Source organism: Syngnathus typhle, linkage group LG16 (genome assembly GCF_033458585.1).
Source record: "Syngnathus typhle isolate RoL2023-S1 ecotype Sweden linkage group LG16, RoL_Styp_1.0, whole genome shotgun sequence".
In the NCBI taxonomy this organism is placed as follows: Eukaryota; Metazoa; Chordata; class Actinopteri; order Syngnathiformes; family Syngnathidae; genus Syngnathus; species Syngnathus typhle.
The window spans coordinates 9,071,432-9,087,245 of NC_083753.1; the positions used below are offsets into that span (position 1 = coordinate 9,071,432).

Genomic DNA, 15,814 nt, shown 5'->3' on the forward strand with positions numbered 1-15,814 from the left:
TCGTTGGTGAACGGGAAATGCAATTCACGACTCGTTCGTGAACGGGAAGTTACACTTTCTTCTTCGTTTTGTTTTACGGCGAGGTGGCACCAGCTCCGATGGGCATTAACGACACTATTGTTGGCTCGTGAGTTAACGAATCACTGTATGAAGTGATTCGTTCACTCTCGTTCACTGAAAAGATCCGTCATTCTGAACGAGACGTTCACTCACGAACCAACACTAGGTCATACCACCATTGGTTGGCAACGAGAGGGAGCTCAGGGGCTTTGCCACCTACTCCCACCCACCTGTACCTGAACAAAGGCCACACGTCGTCGTCGTTCGACTCGAGAGCCACTTTCCCGTCTTCCTCCAAAGAACAACAACCACGGCCAGGTAAACGTCAGCCAAGGCGGCGGGGAGCGAGTGGAGCCGAGCATGGAGCCGATCACGGCCTGGAGCGAGGAGACTGTGTGCCAATGGCTCCAAGGTGAGCCCGATTCTCACCACTCCCTTTTACACCAGTTGTTTTTTTTCCCGTTGCTGTGATCGCTTCCGAGCTACTTTGGAGTCACAAATCGATTGTAAACACACGGGAATCCTTTGGGAAGTGAAAGGTGGAGGTGGAATGAGGAAGTGGCCCGGAGGAGCCATAACAGTCATGTCATCAGTGTTGTGACTTGCTTCCCCCCCCCCCCCCAATCAGACTTTTCTTTAAAGTTTAGAATGATTAGTGCAACAACAGCTACACATACTTTTGTTTAAAACTCTCCTTTTACTATAAAATACAATACGACAGTGACACTATTAGCTGTTGAAATGACAAAGTAGCTTAATTTCGGAAATATTGTGTGTTTTTATCTGTCCCAATACTTATGTACTTTTACATAAATATTTATTATTTTCTAGTTAAATAAACGTCAGAACTTTTCAAGGGTTAACAAAAGTTTTGTTGTGGTTTGCCAATACAAATTAGCGTCAATGCATGTCCCGGCTTGTTTTGTTTTTTTGGTTTTTCTTTTTCTCCCTGCTAATATGAGGTTTCAGTATGAAAAGCCTGACTCTTCCCATCTCCTACTTCCAACTGCCAGGTCTGGACGCACCCTTGCATCGCTACGCCTTGTCAGAGTGGCACCTATCTGGCCTGGATTTGCTCCAATTGACTTCAGTAGACCTGGAACGGCTGGGAGTGTCCAAGATCGGCCACCAGGAGTTGATCCTCGAGGCCGTGGAGAAGCTGTGCTCCTTGGTGAGGCGGGAAAAACACAAATCACGTGTATTTTGTGTACAATACGTAACCATGGTGACGGAGAGGCGAGGGATGTTTGTCTCGAGGGCATTGACGAGGACTTCTGTTCGTACCGGAGCGCCGACACAATCGTTTACAGTCTAATGTTGGATTCACAGAACGTCGTGTTCTCCTTCGAGCAGCATGGGCTGAGTTTTGTCTCGTGTTGTTTGTTTCATTCCTAGAAGAAAAAGTCATACACTTGTGAAGGAGGTTTATATATAACACTCAAGCAGTCGTGTGTTTGAACTGAGCAGGCTCAAGCTGCTTAAACCTGTTCAAGAGCGTCGTTACGTCATTGCGGCGTGGATAAGACCATGAAAAATTCACGGCCACTTCTAGGAGTCCGGATTAGTGCCACTGGTTGATATGTAACAACAAAGCCCGAGTAGAACAAACCTCTTGACCCCTGTCGAGAGCGGCCTGAATGCAACCAATCGCGCTCAAGCTTTGAATATTGACGAATTTGACGTGAATCGTCCCTGTCAGTCATACGGCGACGGTGGGGAAACCCTGCACGGCCTGGCGGAGAAGCTGCGAATGTTGGCCAACAACTTGCAGATGGGCATCCAGGGGCGTTGGCGCCACAACAGCTACGACGGGCAGAGCGCCACCAAGCTGTCCACCGGTGTATTGCACGGGGTGGTGGAGCTCATCCCTTCAGCCAAAGGACTTTTCTGCTTACTGAATAGGTCAGTAAGGAGTTTCAACATGTTGTGCTCTACGTTTTAAAAATGTTGACGGTGTGCAACTTGATTGTGTTTGGTCAGGTATAAGCTCTCGCATCTGAGCGGACGCAAGACGGGTCAAAAAATCGTGAGCCGTTGCAAAGAACTCGGGGCGATCGTCCAAAAGGTTGGTATATTTTTTTCCCCCCATCCATCCAATTTCTCAATGATGTGCCGGAAGTTGCTTCAAAGCTCTCGTCTAGATCGGTGTCGAGGAAATATGTCAGAGTGATGCATCTCGACCGAGAGACAAGCTTGAGAGCTTGGTTTAACCTGGGTTGTTAGTGGAAGTTACAATACACTTTTTTTTTTTTTTAATTACTTTCCGCTTCTCTTGTATGCACAATAGAAACATGTGATTTTTTTAATACTAAAGAGGGAGACTTCTTTCCACTCAACATCTCCATATAGAGGAACTGCAACTTGCTGAACCCAAACAGGAGCACAATCTCCCTTTTATGTAACCTGCGTTATCTCGACATTCCTGGCATATTTGAGGCCGCTTGTACCTTAAAGACCAAAGAAGGAGGAGGGCCAGACAGTTGACACAGAGGGGTTTTCTTTTCAAGGAGAAATTAGCCAGCGAGGTCCTTAAAGGCTGAATGTCAAACGCTAAGTAGACGGGATGAGCTTGGATGGCTGACTTATTGACTGATACTGTCGTCAAAGGAGGAGGAGGAGGAGATTACACAGTGACTCCTGACCAACTTTTGACTCCCTGGGGAGGTTTTCTATCGTGAACACAGCAGCAAGAAGAAGAGACGTGTCGGACATTTAAGCCTGAAAGGCATTGGAGATCGAACCAAAAAGGGAAACCAGCATGCCATTTTAAAGGAGTTTAAATTTAGGACCTGTTTTGGATTGCAACCCGGCACAGCAGGTACTGTTACTAGCTCCCTTAATCTGTTGCTATACCTCTTAAAATAGATCGTAGTCTACTTCTGCTCTCAGTTGACAAAACCTGGATGTTGTCATCGACTATGCATGCGACTGATTCATTTGAAAATGATGATGCAGCTGATAAGGAGGTGATGAAAAAATGATGTCAAAAATAGGAGCACGAGTGTCTGAGCGTCCGGTGATGTGGAGGAGAAAAATGGAGCTGACTCAGAGGATGTTTTCCACTCACATGTTGGAAGTGATTGATCGGCAAGATCACAACTTGATGATAACAATCAACTTGATAATGGCGCCCTATTGTTCGCTCACTTCCTGTTTTGGATTCTCGTGTATGCTCACGGTTTAGGTGATTACTTCACGTGCTTCTCGTTTCTTGAGCTTCGGAACCAGGTTTGTCGACTCGGTTTTTGCGGACATAAAAAAAATAGCCACAGGTGTATTTTTTTGTGTGCTGTGAAAAAACAACCAATATTACTGTCTCCTACTAAACCACTTATATGTAAAACTTGTTTGTGGGACTGGAACAAATTAATGGCATTCCCATTCATTTTCATGGAGAAAGATGTTTTTAGATGGGAGAAACCTGCGAGACAAGTTTGATATTTTTTTTACTATTGCAACGTGATGCTGATAGAGTTCCTCCACATATGTATCACATGACCTCATCCTATAAGCGTTACAAACAGCAAAATATTATATCAGTCACGGCTCTCACAAGAGTCGCTTCTCACGCTTGACACCAAAGAAAGGACTCTTATTTCCTGTTTGGTCAAGCTTTAGCGCGATCATGCTTCCCAGCGGCCCGAGGGCCACCACGATAGGAAGTCAGCTGGTCTTAGTTTTGTTGCGTGTGGTCGCTGGGCTCAGCCAGCCTTGAGCTGAGGCGGCGTTGAAGTCACCCAGGAGGGAAAATCACAAAAGAAGGGGTGAAGGGCTGTGTGAACTTTGAACTGGAGGCTTTACGTTTGAGGTATGTAAATCTGATGGTGTGTTTTTTTTTTTTTTGCCAGATGCTCGGGCTACTTATAAGAATAATGAATTCAAGGTTTAAAATTGGAATCGCGTAACCTGTACTGAGGTTAAGAAAAAGGAGAAGCTGCTTGATGCAGCAGTCTTTTTATAGTTGACCTGCTGGCAAATAAAAAAATATTTGATGAATGTAAACTTGCCCCAGGAGGCTCAAGAGACTCTTTGCACAAAAAGGAAAAAAAACAACGTAGGTCGGCAAGTGTTTTGCAGATTTCAACTGTGAATTAATCTTGTGCCAATGCTTTGCCTTATTTTCCCCCCATACTCCTACATAATAGCTTGTCTTTGTTTCCTTGACAACCACGGAGAGATCAGCTTTGGGCCACACACACAGAGGCATACACTCACACACAAAGCCACACAACCCAACACAACACAATACCGTCTCCTTTTATCCATATCATCAGAGGAGACCTTGATGAAGAAAATAAATTCAAAACTTTCTTTTTTATAAGTGAGGAGTATGACTATGAAAAGGCAAATATTTGAGATTTTATCGCTTATGTTTGAGTGCAACAAATGTCAAAGTTGTCTCTGTGTTATTTTATTTTAAATTTCATTTTACCGGATTGATGATGTGAACAGGAAATGGCCTGATTTTTTTTTGGGGGGGGGAGCTTGTCCCATTTCCGCTCGCGGTCGATATCAATCAGCTGTATTAGATGACATACATATTGACCATGTGACATTTTATCCATCCCATAGAAACGTACAAGTGTCTACGAGAAAGAGAAAGACATCATCTCCGTGGTAGGTCACTTTAATTTCCTCCTACTTGTTTCCACTGCAATTATATATTTTTTTTAACGCTTCCATTTCTTGTGGCTTAAGTGCCGTCAATTAGTGTTGGTGTGCGACGAGATTCTGAACAGCAGTCCGGAGGCTTTGCTTAGCAACACCACGCAGCTTGAGAGCGTCGACCTAGTGCCCGTTTCACCGGGAGACCAGCTGGTAATGTTCTCATCATTCTAATTTGAACCCATTTGAATTTTCACATCCCATCGACACTCCAAACTTTCTCCTCAGTCTTGAATCTTAATTTAAGATCTTCTTTTTTCTCCAAGGTTGTTTGTGCCTTATGATGAAGTCAACGCAACCATTTTATCTCTCTTTTTTATTTCTTTGCCTCTTTTAGCAACTTCCTCCCGCATCCTTTTATTATTCAAGGAACATTTCAATTCAGCCCGTCTGTACCACACACTTTTCAAAAGCAGCCGTAAAAAAATTGCAGAATATTTGTCTCGTATTATTTTACATTCTCGCCATGTTATCAATTATGTTTGTTTTCTTCTTTGCTTTTCCGTCATAAAGATCTCTTTGTGAAAAGAAAAAAAACAGTTTTGTCACTTAGTGTATATCTTCTCTGTGAACCGTATTATTGATCGCGTCTCCATGGCGGGATTAGTTCGCTCCTATGGCTGAATATAATGAATCAGAGCTAGCTCGTGGCTAATTACACAGCGAGCCGTCGATACATCTGGAGCCAGAAGTCGATATTTCACGCAGCGATGACAGAACAATGCTCCTGTGTGTATGTGTGTGTGTTATTTTATCTCCTCCCTAATTGTCTTTGTTTGTCTCAGGGCATCGAGATAACATCCATTGGCTCCAACAACCACTATGTGACCGGAACTGCAGCGGAGGTTAGACTATGACTGCAACTTAAATCACAACAATCAGCAAAACAGCATCATCGCAAAAACATTTTTTTTTTTCTAATGATCTACATGCTTGGAAAAAAATGGTGGAAAAATGTGCGTATCATTCTTTAGCCTTCTTCAAGCGCTGTTGCAAAGATCTTGGCTGGAGATGAAGTCATCAAAGTCAACGACCAGATAGTGGTGAGTTCCCCCCCCATTGGGAGAAAAATAAACAATCATTCATTCTTTCATTTATCCTCCGAACCACTTCTATTGCTTTAGGTGGGCTGGAGCAGGGCTAACCTCGTAAAGAAGTTAGAGGAGAATCCCAGCGGCGTCAATCTGCTCATAAAAAGGACTTCTGGTTCACTTTGTCGCAGAGGTCCGGTCCAGTGCTCTTTGCCTGTGCAGGTTATTCAAGGACTCCTTCACGCAACAATAACTTGGCACTGAGACCCTGCAAAAATATCAAACATGGAAACACAGCTTACAATTTTGTCTTTGTGATGATTTCCTTGTATCAAGGAGGAGGACGACTACTACAAAGGGGAGAGTTCAGACGAAGAGCTTGAAGAGGACAATTTGAGGCACTCCATTTTCGAGAGGGTAGCAGCATCGGTCCGGTCCCTGTCTTTCAGGTTACACTGACTTTTTAATTTTTTTTTATATTCTCGTAGAACTACAATCCAATATGTATTTTTAACCAGGTAGCTAACATCACATTTTGGCTTGACCAAATGAAGCTCCTCCCAAAATTATTTTGCTATTTGTTCAGTCAAGTAATTAGCCGGCTAACAGACTTATTACAAATCTTGTAACTATTCAAGCTATCTAGCTTCTAGGCGTATCCCACATGATGTTCAAAGCCAAGTTTCATTCCAGACAGTACCGACTTGCGCTTTCCTCATTCCAAGACAACCTCCTAGCAGCGTTTTATTCTCATTAATCTGCCAGGACAAGCAGCAGCCTGGACACCGTAGGTGAAAGAAGAGTGCAAATGCCATAAACTCCACCCTGCACACACACACACACACAGGAAGACAAATAGCTGAGGGAGTTAGCCATGCGTTCCCGGGAAAATAAATTGGGGCCGAAAAGGAGGAAAGAGACTAATGGAGCAAGGGTGAGATGTGATGGAGAACAGACTCCCTGATAAATAAACCATCCTTGACCTATAACGTCATCCATCCATTTGAAGCGTTTAGCTCCACAGTGCCATCGATGTCTTTTGATGTCAGTTGCTGTGTGTTTCGTCCCGCAGGAGAGCCATTCAAGGGCCCGAAGTGACGGCGGGGGAGCAGCCTATGGGGCAAGAGGAGTCAGAGCTGTCTGCCAACAACCAGGTCGAAGGCAGGCTCACCCCGCAAGGGGCTCTCTCGGTCTCAGGTAGAACATTAGGAACCTACCAACGATTATCCTTCCTGATGTTCTCCAAGTAGGTCACAAAAAAGTCTGAGGTAATGTCGCTACGTGTTCCTTTCACAGGAGAGTTTGAAAGTCTGGCCGGTTCGAGAGTTTCCCCGGGCCGCGCCCGGATAAGAGAGCGCTCGCCGTCACCGCGAAGCGTTTCCCCGTTCGAAATCCATCGAAGTTTATCACTGCAGGCCCTCAATCAGGAGAGAGCCAGCGTCAGTTCTTGCCCTGAAATGGTGGGCCACACCGTAAGGAAATGACATCACACCAGACGTTAGGACTAACCAATTCCGGGAGAAAAAAAAAATGCTTCGAGTAATTAATCAATACATTTCTGCTCTGTTCTCAGGGACACCAAGAGACAAAAAAGACTTCTCTCAAAGGTACAACGTGAGAAGCCATTTTCTATCATCTCGTATTACTTAACGGATCATTTTGTTTCAGGAATGACGACGGCCCTCAGTCGACGCCGCGTGTCCTGCCGAGAAATAGTCTTGCCCGACTGCGACGGCTGGCTCTGGAAGAAGAGGAAGGAAAGCAGCGTCTTCATCGCCCAGAAGTGGCAACGCTTCTGGTTCGTCCTCAAGGGGGCGTCCCTCTATTGGTACACCAGCCAACAGGTGAGTGTCAGTCCGGGGAAACGAGGATGGAGGCTTTCCTTTTCTTTTTTTTTTTTTTTTTTCAGGATGAGAAGGCAGAGGGGTTGGTCAACATCTCCAGTTACACCATAGAGAGCGCTGGCGAGCACAAAAGGAAATAGTAAGGACAAATATGATGCTTTTGTTTTGGGATTCACATACATTGGGATTAATTCAGTCATTTTTTTGCCCCCCCCCCCAAGTGTGTTCAAAATGCGACACCAGCGATTTCACAACATCTTTTTCGCCGCCGACAATGTCACCGAAATGAGCAAGTAAGTTGGGCCTGAAATGAATGTGGCAATCATTAGAAAGATTACAAAAAGTTACTTTAATGGTACAATTGGCGTCAGTTCTTTCCGTGAGTACACACTGCCCCCTGCAGGTCATATCACACATAACACCCACCATTAGCCCATTTCCGAAATTTAATATATAAATTTTTAAAGCATAACAGCTTCAGTCGGAATTTTATACACATTTAAAATGTGTTTTATCAAATATTTATTATTTTGAAATATGTTGTTTTCTATAGGTGGATAAACTGTCTCATCATGGCAATTCAAAAGCATAAGAAGCTCAGCCCGGGCCCAGACAGTGAAGAAGGTACCGACCGACTTAATAGCATTTACATTTTTAATGCAGTAATGGAAAAATAACTGTCATTTAATTCTAGTAAAAAACTGACTATGTTTATTCACCAGAGTGCTACAGTGAGACAGAATCAGAAAACGAGGGATCCCCTTCACCTCGCAGGAGACATAAGGTCAGTGCACTTGCAAAAGGGAACCCTCATTTATGAGCAATTCATCCTCATAGATGTTGATGATGTGCGGCAGAAAGTACAAGCCAGCACCCTGCCGCGCCCCAAGCGCAAAACCAACATTAAGGTGCCATTGCCAAGTCCATCAACAGGGGGCAGCAAAGGTGCGAGCATCCACGCGTTCACTCCAGCTCCTGACTAAATGTTAACTAAACTTCCCATATGGTCGTTTTGCAGCCGCCCCAGAAGATGAGATGGGCAAGATGTTGAACAACATCAAGGAAGGAGGCGTGTCCCTCATGGGCCAAGAGCAGCCGCTCACGCACGACCACTTCAGGAGGTCGTTCATCCGGCGCAATAAGAACCCCGTCATCAACGAGAAAGCGCACACGCTTCGGGCGCTGCAGAGCACCTTGAAGGTGAGTCTGCTACATCAAGTTTTCTGGAATTGGAATGGAGTGCAAAACATGACTACATTTAAAAAATAATAATAATAATTTATAAGAAGCAACATGCCAAACATAACATTGACTTTGATGCTTATATTTTTTTGGTGACATTGCAAACTGTAAAACAACAACAAGACTGGGAAAGGGCTTTTGGATGGTTTCTTAATTATTTATATTCACAGCTACAGTGTACAAAAAAAAGTACCCTGAACAACATGACTTTTGCCAATTTCTTTCCCCATCACAACACATGCTTTATTGTGACACTGTCTACATTGTACAAATAAATCCTGGTTCGAATATCAGGTGTCTAAAATTGTCCAACTCCCAACATTTTTCTCCCTCCTAATGGACGTGTCATGTCGACATTGGGCCCCTAATCTTAAAAAAAACAAAAACTCTTCCATGCCCAACTAGGAACTGTCCTTTTTTGACACGATAGGGGTACGCTTTGGATCACTTGTCCCTTCTCATCGACAGAAAGACTGATAGGTAGTAAATTCGGTGGATGTAAATCCCTTTGTCGTTCGTTAGGCCAAAGAAGCTGAATTACAGCAGATCAACAAAATTCTGGACGGTTCCGCCGTGACGGCCTCAAAATATCGCCAGTGGAAGGAGCAGAACGAAGAACTCATTCATGAAATCGAGAGACTGGCCTCTCTCAGGACCTCCAAAATCGGGGATGCGGACGCCGCCGCCGCCACTGGCAACGTTGCGGCGCGAGTCGCGCCTGCCGATGAGGTTGCCTTGGCAACGGTTGCCACGGAAACAAGCACTGCAGAGACAAAAGGCGCACACAGACTGAACCTCGGCGACGGAGAGCAGCTGGTGGACGCCGAGCCTTCTGATGTTCTCCTGGAGCTCCCACTGGGCTCTCCGGTGGAAGAGAGCAGCAGTCCCGGGTTGGAACTCTCACTGGGCTCTCTGCAGGAGTCCATCAACAAGCAGCTGAGTGAGATGAGGGAGAGCGGAGAGGCGACCGACAGTTATTTCTACATTTGAACGCATCTTCTGTGTGTGCCAATACACATGAAAACCTTCGTCAGCGTCAATACAGACCAGAAAGATTGACTTTGAGATCTGTTTATGCTGCCTGGAGTGGAAATGCCGACATGCAAATGTGTCACAGTATAAATAACACAAAATGGTGGTGACAAAGTCAACCCGCAGGTGTCAGTTTGAAAATAATAAGACGATTTTCACAAAGTGAGGACTTGAAAGTACAGAGCTGTTTTCAAATGTAGGGAGTTCCTTACATTCTGTTCTATTGTTGTTCATACTTTTAGGCTTTTCTGAAGTATGACTTCTGCAACCGATTAATGGTGTTTCCATTCATTTCAATGGGGGAAGATGATTTGAAATACAACTGTTTAGGGTTGTAAGCGTTGTCGTGTAACAAATTAAACTTGTAAGTCAAGGCGCCACTCTAAGTTTATTTTTTTGGGGTGTGATTATGAGACAGCTTGATGTTTCTAAATTGGAAGAGCCTGGAAACTTCAGTCTTCATCCATTTGTTCTCATTATTTCTGCAAGAACAACTCTTGGGGATTTCCAAGAAAATATTACTGTATCTTTGCAAATTTTACAGGCTCTACTTACGTACATGTGCCTGTGAATTATTATTTTTTGTTAAATTTTAGACCTTGACTTGCCATAGTACAAGTTTACATATTGAACAAGTTGCCAATCAGTATAAAAAATATATTTAATTTTTTTTAGGTAAATATGTACCATAGGAGATGCCTTTAAAAAAAAATGTGATGTGTAAATAATTTTTAAGATATCTCCTGCAAGTTCCCTGTTAATTGACTTTTGGAATTATTTGCACAGATAATGTACTGCCAAGGTAGTGCCTTTTTCCCGTTTGATTTTTAGAAATCACGATACAAAAAAAGAAAGAAGTGAAACTATACAATCATTAAACAGAGTGAAATACGTCAGGATTTTAACGGAGACGCACAATTAACCATTTCACAAATTTACATTATTGCATAGGAAGTTTTCAAAATATTCTTTATTACAATACCTAATTATTGATTGGCCTTGTGGAAAGTATTTCCCTCTGTGTTTAACAAATATCTCTTGTGTAATACAATTTTTGAATTGAACTACTTTATTGAAATAAATGAAATTTTCTACAACATTCAAATTTATTGTGATGAGTTTATACTGAGCTGAGCTTTTGTTTCTGTCCCATTATTGCTTGTGAAGTAGTGACGTGTTAAAAAGCTCTGACTGGCTCATTTTCACTGAGTCATCATAATAATAAAAAATGAGTGTCATGATCACCCACATTTGTCAACTTGACTTATTCCGAAAGATTTGCATTCTCCTTTCTTTTCTATCGACTTTTCTAGGATTTTTTTTTTACATGTACTACAAGTGGTTATGCATATTCAAATGTATTTTATGACTTTCAAAAGAGAAAATATGCAGTTTTTTTAAAGCCCTGACAAATATAAAAATAGTGCTTTGGTGCCACATTGTAGGTGGGCGTCAGTTATGGTGCTCGGAATTGTTGACGGTGAACGTGTGGTCACAAAAACAAGAAGGCACGATCAGTTATCGTACAGTTTTTTTTATTTATTTTTATGTTTATGACCTAGAACTTTTTTTTCATAACAATATTCATCATTATGACTTCAACACTGTGTTAGTGTAGCATAGTGATCGACAACAAAAACACTTCACTGCACATTCCGGTTGACCAATTCAGGGGGCGGAACTTCGTCACACACGAGACACCCTGTTGTTATGATCAGATGCAGCGTTATTTTTTTTTCTTCTTCTAACAGCGAGACTGTCAAAGGCGGCACAAGAACATCGTCATACAGCAGTCATATCTGCAGCGAGCATCTGAAGAATGCCATCATGCTCACACTTATACAACAGTTAAGCGAGGCAATGGAGAAGTGTCTTTGTATGACGCATTGTTTCAGAAGTTCTTAAACTGGAGACGAGCACCTACTGGTGAGCTGTAGCTGTTTTAGTTTGGAAAAGTTCATGAGCCAATTACTTCTTATCTTAGCTTTGGGCCAATTTAATCTCATGATTGGCACATATGGCATCACAGGATGAATAAATTAATATTTTTCGAAGAAAAGGTGTTTTTAGTTTGGCGTACTTGAATTTTTCGCCTTTTAGGGTGAAACATCTTGCTAATATGCTGTCTTTGTGCTCAGGCCAAAGGCATGTCTCACTTAATGCTTTAGCTTTGGCGCCATCTGGTGGTCAAACTCGTATGTCAAACTGAGGGGAGGAGCTTCATTTAGTCAAGCCGTGCCTATGTCTAAAGTAAAAAAAAAAGTGCTTCATTGTGAGGCACCTATAAGCAAATAGAAACCTTTGTTTGTGGACTTTGACCTTTGCCCTAATGAGTGTGTTCCATGGAATTCTGGTACCTGGACCCAAAATGTATGAGAACCTCTGTAGTGGATTACCATTATGTGTGAGTTTGAAAGTCACAGTCCTATTCTAACAGCTGACTTCATACATGTCAGATTCGGGCTTGCTGCGAATCTCTGAGCACGGTTGACAAGCCGGGCAGGCTGCAAACTCCGGGCAGGTTCTGCATCTCGGTCTCTTGAAGCTCAGCGCCAAGGCACCCCCTCCCAATATCTGTAAGCACGAACCCAACCACCCAAAGTAGAGCGAGCCGGCCGGACGTAAGCTGAGCTGAGGCAATCTAGTGTTGTTCAGGTCTTGCTTGGTGTCCTCCATCCCCAGCCTGCGTAAGTTGTGGGTGTAGACCACCAGGGCGGTGATACTGAGCAACCCGGCCACCACCACTAGGAGCCCACCTGTGGCAGCCACGCCTCGTAGCGGGAGATCTGTCCAACAGCGCACCCCGATGCAGGCCAGCAGGATACCGGTGCCGCACAGGAACAAGGAGGTCAGGACCAAGCCCTGCGCCAAGCGAACCCGACGGTCTCGCTCATAAGAACCCGCCACCGGCCAGCACTGCTTCAGCTCCGAGTGCTCCAGCTGCAGACAACTCTCCCATAGCCCATCTGAGCGGATCAGCAGGAGACTGTCCATCATTCCTGGCCTGACCCCAGGACTGTGGCTTTTCACCACTGTCCTGAGAAAAACAAAACCAGGCCTGGCCAAGTCCAGACGTGTGTGGCCCTCTCTCCACTGAGGTGTGATAGCAGCAGTGAAGAGGAGGACTAGACCCAAGGGGGCAAAGACGATCCCCATCACCATGGACGCCGGAGTCTGCATCACCATGATTCCTTGAACGGTGCACATTCAGACGTTTATCGGGAGAGACGAAGTGACGGAATGCCGAAGAACCATCTGCTCCGGAAAGGAAAGCAGCTTTTATCAGTGGACCTTTAATCAATAGAAACAATTAGTACTCGGGTACTTCCTATATACAGTACATCTTTCAATGTGTCATAGAAAAATATTATAGGAACCATTAATAGAGTGACAGAAGAGATTTTAGGCAAATAAAAATGGGGAAAAAGTAGAGGCCCTACACATGAGCCTTGGGGTACTCCACTCTCAATGATTACAAAACCTTACTGGTCAATGTGGTCACTGGTAAGTCCGGTCCTAGAAAGACCTTATTTGAATCAGGTCTGCTGCAGCAGGAAGACCTGGAAAACATTCAGGACAGCGTCTCCCTAGGACTGGACTTGGTCTATGGGATATACCAAGAGATCAATTCCTTACCTCTGAACGATGTCGCTCGTCTTGTCAGGCCGACGACTTTTCATAGCACTCTAAGAAAGGAGAGAGTAGAATGAGAAATTGAGACTGACTCAGGTGCTGAAAGCGGAGCACGCAGGTTTTCTCACTGCCTGTTCTTGTTGCTAGGAAACGTCTTGTAACGAACATGGAGCCTTTTGTAATCGCTAAAGCTTGTTAGGCTTCTTTCTATGCACTGCCTGATTATATGCCCGTGATGTTTATGTCTTTGGGTGTTTTATGCTTTCAATGTATTTCACTGCTGGCCAGACACAAGGCCTTGATGAAAGGTTACGCAATCAATGCCAAGTCAGGGTTATATTATGTACATGTGTCTTTGACGTTTTGGAGACCTTACTTGATTTGGGGTCTATCTTATATTGAGCGGGTTAGGAAGTCATCAGTGACGTCTTTTTCCCTGACAATTGATGCTCTGGAATACCCTTGATGATGCTCTGGTCCACTTGAGTATTAATAATGTCAAGCCAGTGCCGCCTACGTGGAGAGCAGAACGGAAAAAAAATGCGGGGACAGAAATGGGACTCGTTAGCCATAATATCCTTTTGCATTTTACACAATTGAAGCGACAAAATGTACACGGAGCAGCGGCTGGGTTTTTATTTATGTCTTTTACTGGCAGGACAAAGATGATAAGAATGCTGAAGAATTGGGCGGTTGACAATGAAATTATTTTTACAAGAAACATTAAAAAGTTGATGAGACATTTATTGGAAGGATTAATTACAGCATCGCCAGACTGACGCTAGATTTACTCTATGGAATGTAATTTACTTCCGATGAGGTCAAATTAAATCCACAGAATAAAACTAAATCTTGAATCAGATGATATTCTAGCGGTAAAATGCTTTATATTATTACTCCTAGATTTGGTAATTAAATAAAACACTAGAAGACAATGGAAGAGTCTAATATTCCCGAGAGTGGAAGATTTCAATCAGCACATGCCTGTGTGGTGAGGCGAGTGTGAAATGTACTGCGTGTTTGTTTGTGTACGTGCGTAAGTAATTACAAACGTTCGTTTGCGCGATGACACGACGGGAAGTTGGCAGCAGGAAATTAAATGTCACTGACGCGAAAAGTGTCAACTGCCCCCCCGCATCAATGAATGTGTCGTTGTTTTGACAGGAGGCGCCTGCATGCGTGTGACACCGCTTTTGGCAGTCACTGAAAGTTGATAAAAAAAAAAGATAGATGGATAGAAAAAGAAAGAAATATTATAAAAAATGAAATATTTAAGCTAAATATTACTGAATATATACCAAAATAACAATGGTCATATAATAATGCATCGAAACAATTAAATATATACATGAAAATGATACATGGAAATGAGTATTAAATTAAAAAAATAATACATTTATTGTTATATAAAAATAAAAAATTTAAATCTATTTGAGATGAATCTTAAAAACACTGTGTGACAAAAATATAGAATGTAAAAAAAAAGCAAATATTTAAGAATAAAATATAAACAAATGGGCAATAATAAAAAAGATACATGTCAATATAAATATAGTAATTATAATAAAAATCTATGAAAAAAATACACAAATCAAAATGAAATTAAATGAAAAGTAACCAAATAAAACACAATATAAATTCTGTAAAACAAGTACAATTGACAGACAAAGCCACGTAAAGACGGCTTCACAAACAACATCTGCGCCAAGCGAGAATAAACCAAACACAATCTCGTTCAAGAAAAGAAAAATGGAGGTGTCTACAGGACAATGCAAAACTAAAGACCCTTGTGATGAATGGAAATAAACACACTGTTGCCAACCCAAACACATAACACGTGTGCAGGGAATATGACCACACACACACACACACACACGAGAGGCACTTGCCATTCAGCAGCCTCCCTGAAGATCACTTGCTTCTCTCAGAAGAGCAAACACGGCGCAGATGGTTGAAGCATCTCGTCTTTATTCGTCTGCTTCCCCTTCCTGTCTCCGAGCTTGTGTTTGCGTCCTTCCTTTTTTCCGCTAGCCCCCCTCCCGTCTGCTTCTCTGTCTCACCTTCTGCTCAGTGTCTGTGTCGTATCGAGCAGTCTGCCTGACGCTGCCAGTGTAACCAAATAGGGGGGAGTCGAGCGAGCCGTCTTCTCTCTCTCTCTCTCTCTCTCTCCCCATCAGTGAGTCGGGGGGGCGGGGGGCAACGTTTATCATCATGTGCCTGCTGAACAATATTTCTTCAAACAGCATCTTATTAGTCTTAACTCGAGGAGAAGGAGGTGACGCGGCAGGAAAACAGGCCAAACAAAAC

The 15,814-nt window shown here is 43.2% G+C and overlaps 2 protein-coding genes across 4 annotated transcripts; one reads left to right on the forward strand and one right to left on the reverse strand.

Moving 5' to 3' along the window:
• The first annotated feature begins 199 nt into the window (after positions 1 to 199).
• cnksr1 (connector enhancer of kinase suppressor of Ras 1) lies at positions 200 to 11,120 on the forward strand. The gene is made up of 21 exons (XM_061301503.1): positions 200 to 472; positions 1,074 to 1,231; positions 1,760 to 1,962; positions 2,041 to 2,125; positions 4,633 to 4,677; positions 4,759 to 4,878; positions 5,511 to 5,570; positions 5,700 to 5,768; positions 5,850 to 5,978; positions 6,093 to 6,205; positions 6,829 to 6,953; positions 7,053 to 7,228; positions 7,330 to 7,363; positions 7,425 to 7,600; positions 7,666 to 7,739; positions 7,822 to 7,893; positions 8,154 to 8,224; positions 8,323 to 8,384; positions 8,458 to 8,545; positions 8,619 to 8,800; positions 9,365 to 11,120. Exons 1-21 carry the CDS (start codon positions 421 to 423, stop codon positions 9,830 to 9,832), a joined length of 2,562 nt encoding a protein of 853 aa, XP_061157487.1. The 5' UTR covers positions 200 to 420; the 3' UTR covers positions 9,833 to 11,120.
• Positions 11,121 to 11,402: 282 nt separating this feature from the next.
• On the reverse strand, positions 11,403 to 15,665 carry cldn23l (claudin 23-like). 3 transcript variants are annotated; one of them, XM_061301260.1, is made up of 4 exons: positions 13,884 to 14,015; positions 13,511 to 13,560; positions 13,361 to 13,434; positions 11,403 to 13,129 (listed from the first exon to the last, which is right to left on the reverse strand). In XM_061301260.1, the coding sequence occupies exon 4, from the start codon at positions 13,079 to 13,081 to the stop codon at positions 12,305 to 12,307; it is 777 nt and encodes a 258-aa protein (XP_061157244.1). In that variant the 5' UTR covers positions 13,082 to 13,129; positions 13,361 to 13,434; positions 13,511 to 13,560; positions 13,884 to 14,015; the 3' UTR covers positions 11,403 to 12,304. The 3 variants fall into 3 exon arrangements, with proteins under 3 accessions (XP_061157244.1, XP_061157242.1, XP_061157243.1); XM_061301258.1 differs by lacking the exons at positions 13,361 to 13,434; positions 13,884 to 14,015 and adding an exon at positions 15,397 to 15,665; XM_061301259.1 differs by lacking the exon at positions 13,361 to 13,434.
• Between the last annotated feature and the right edge of the window lie 149 nt (positions 15,666 to 15,814).

Bases quoted from the DNA above. Each gene is read 5' to 3' on its own strand.
- cnksr1 (XM_061301503.1), top strand. From the start codon at position 421: ATGGAGCCGATCACGGCCTGGAGCGAGGAGACTGTGTGCCAATGGCTC. The intron at 7,740-7,821 runs GTAAGGACAAAT...CCCCCCCCCAAG, and splicing joins GGCGAGCACAAAAGGAAATA to TGTGTTCAAAATGCGACACC. The intron at 8,801-9,364 runs GTGAGTCTGCTA...GTCGTTCGTTAG, and splicing joins CGCTGCAGAGCACCTTGAAG to GCCAAAGAAGCTGAATTACA.
- cldn23l (XM_061301258.1), bottom strand. From the start codon at position 13,081: ATGTGCACCGTTCAAGGAATCATGGTGATGCAGACTCCGGCGTCCATG.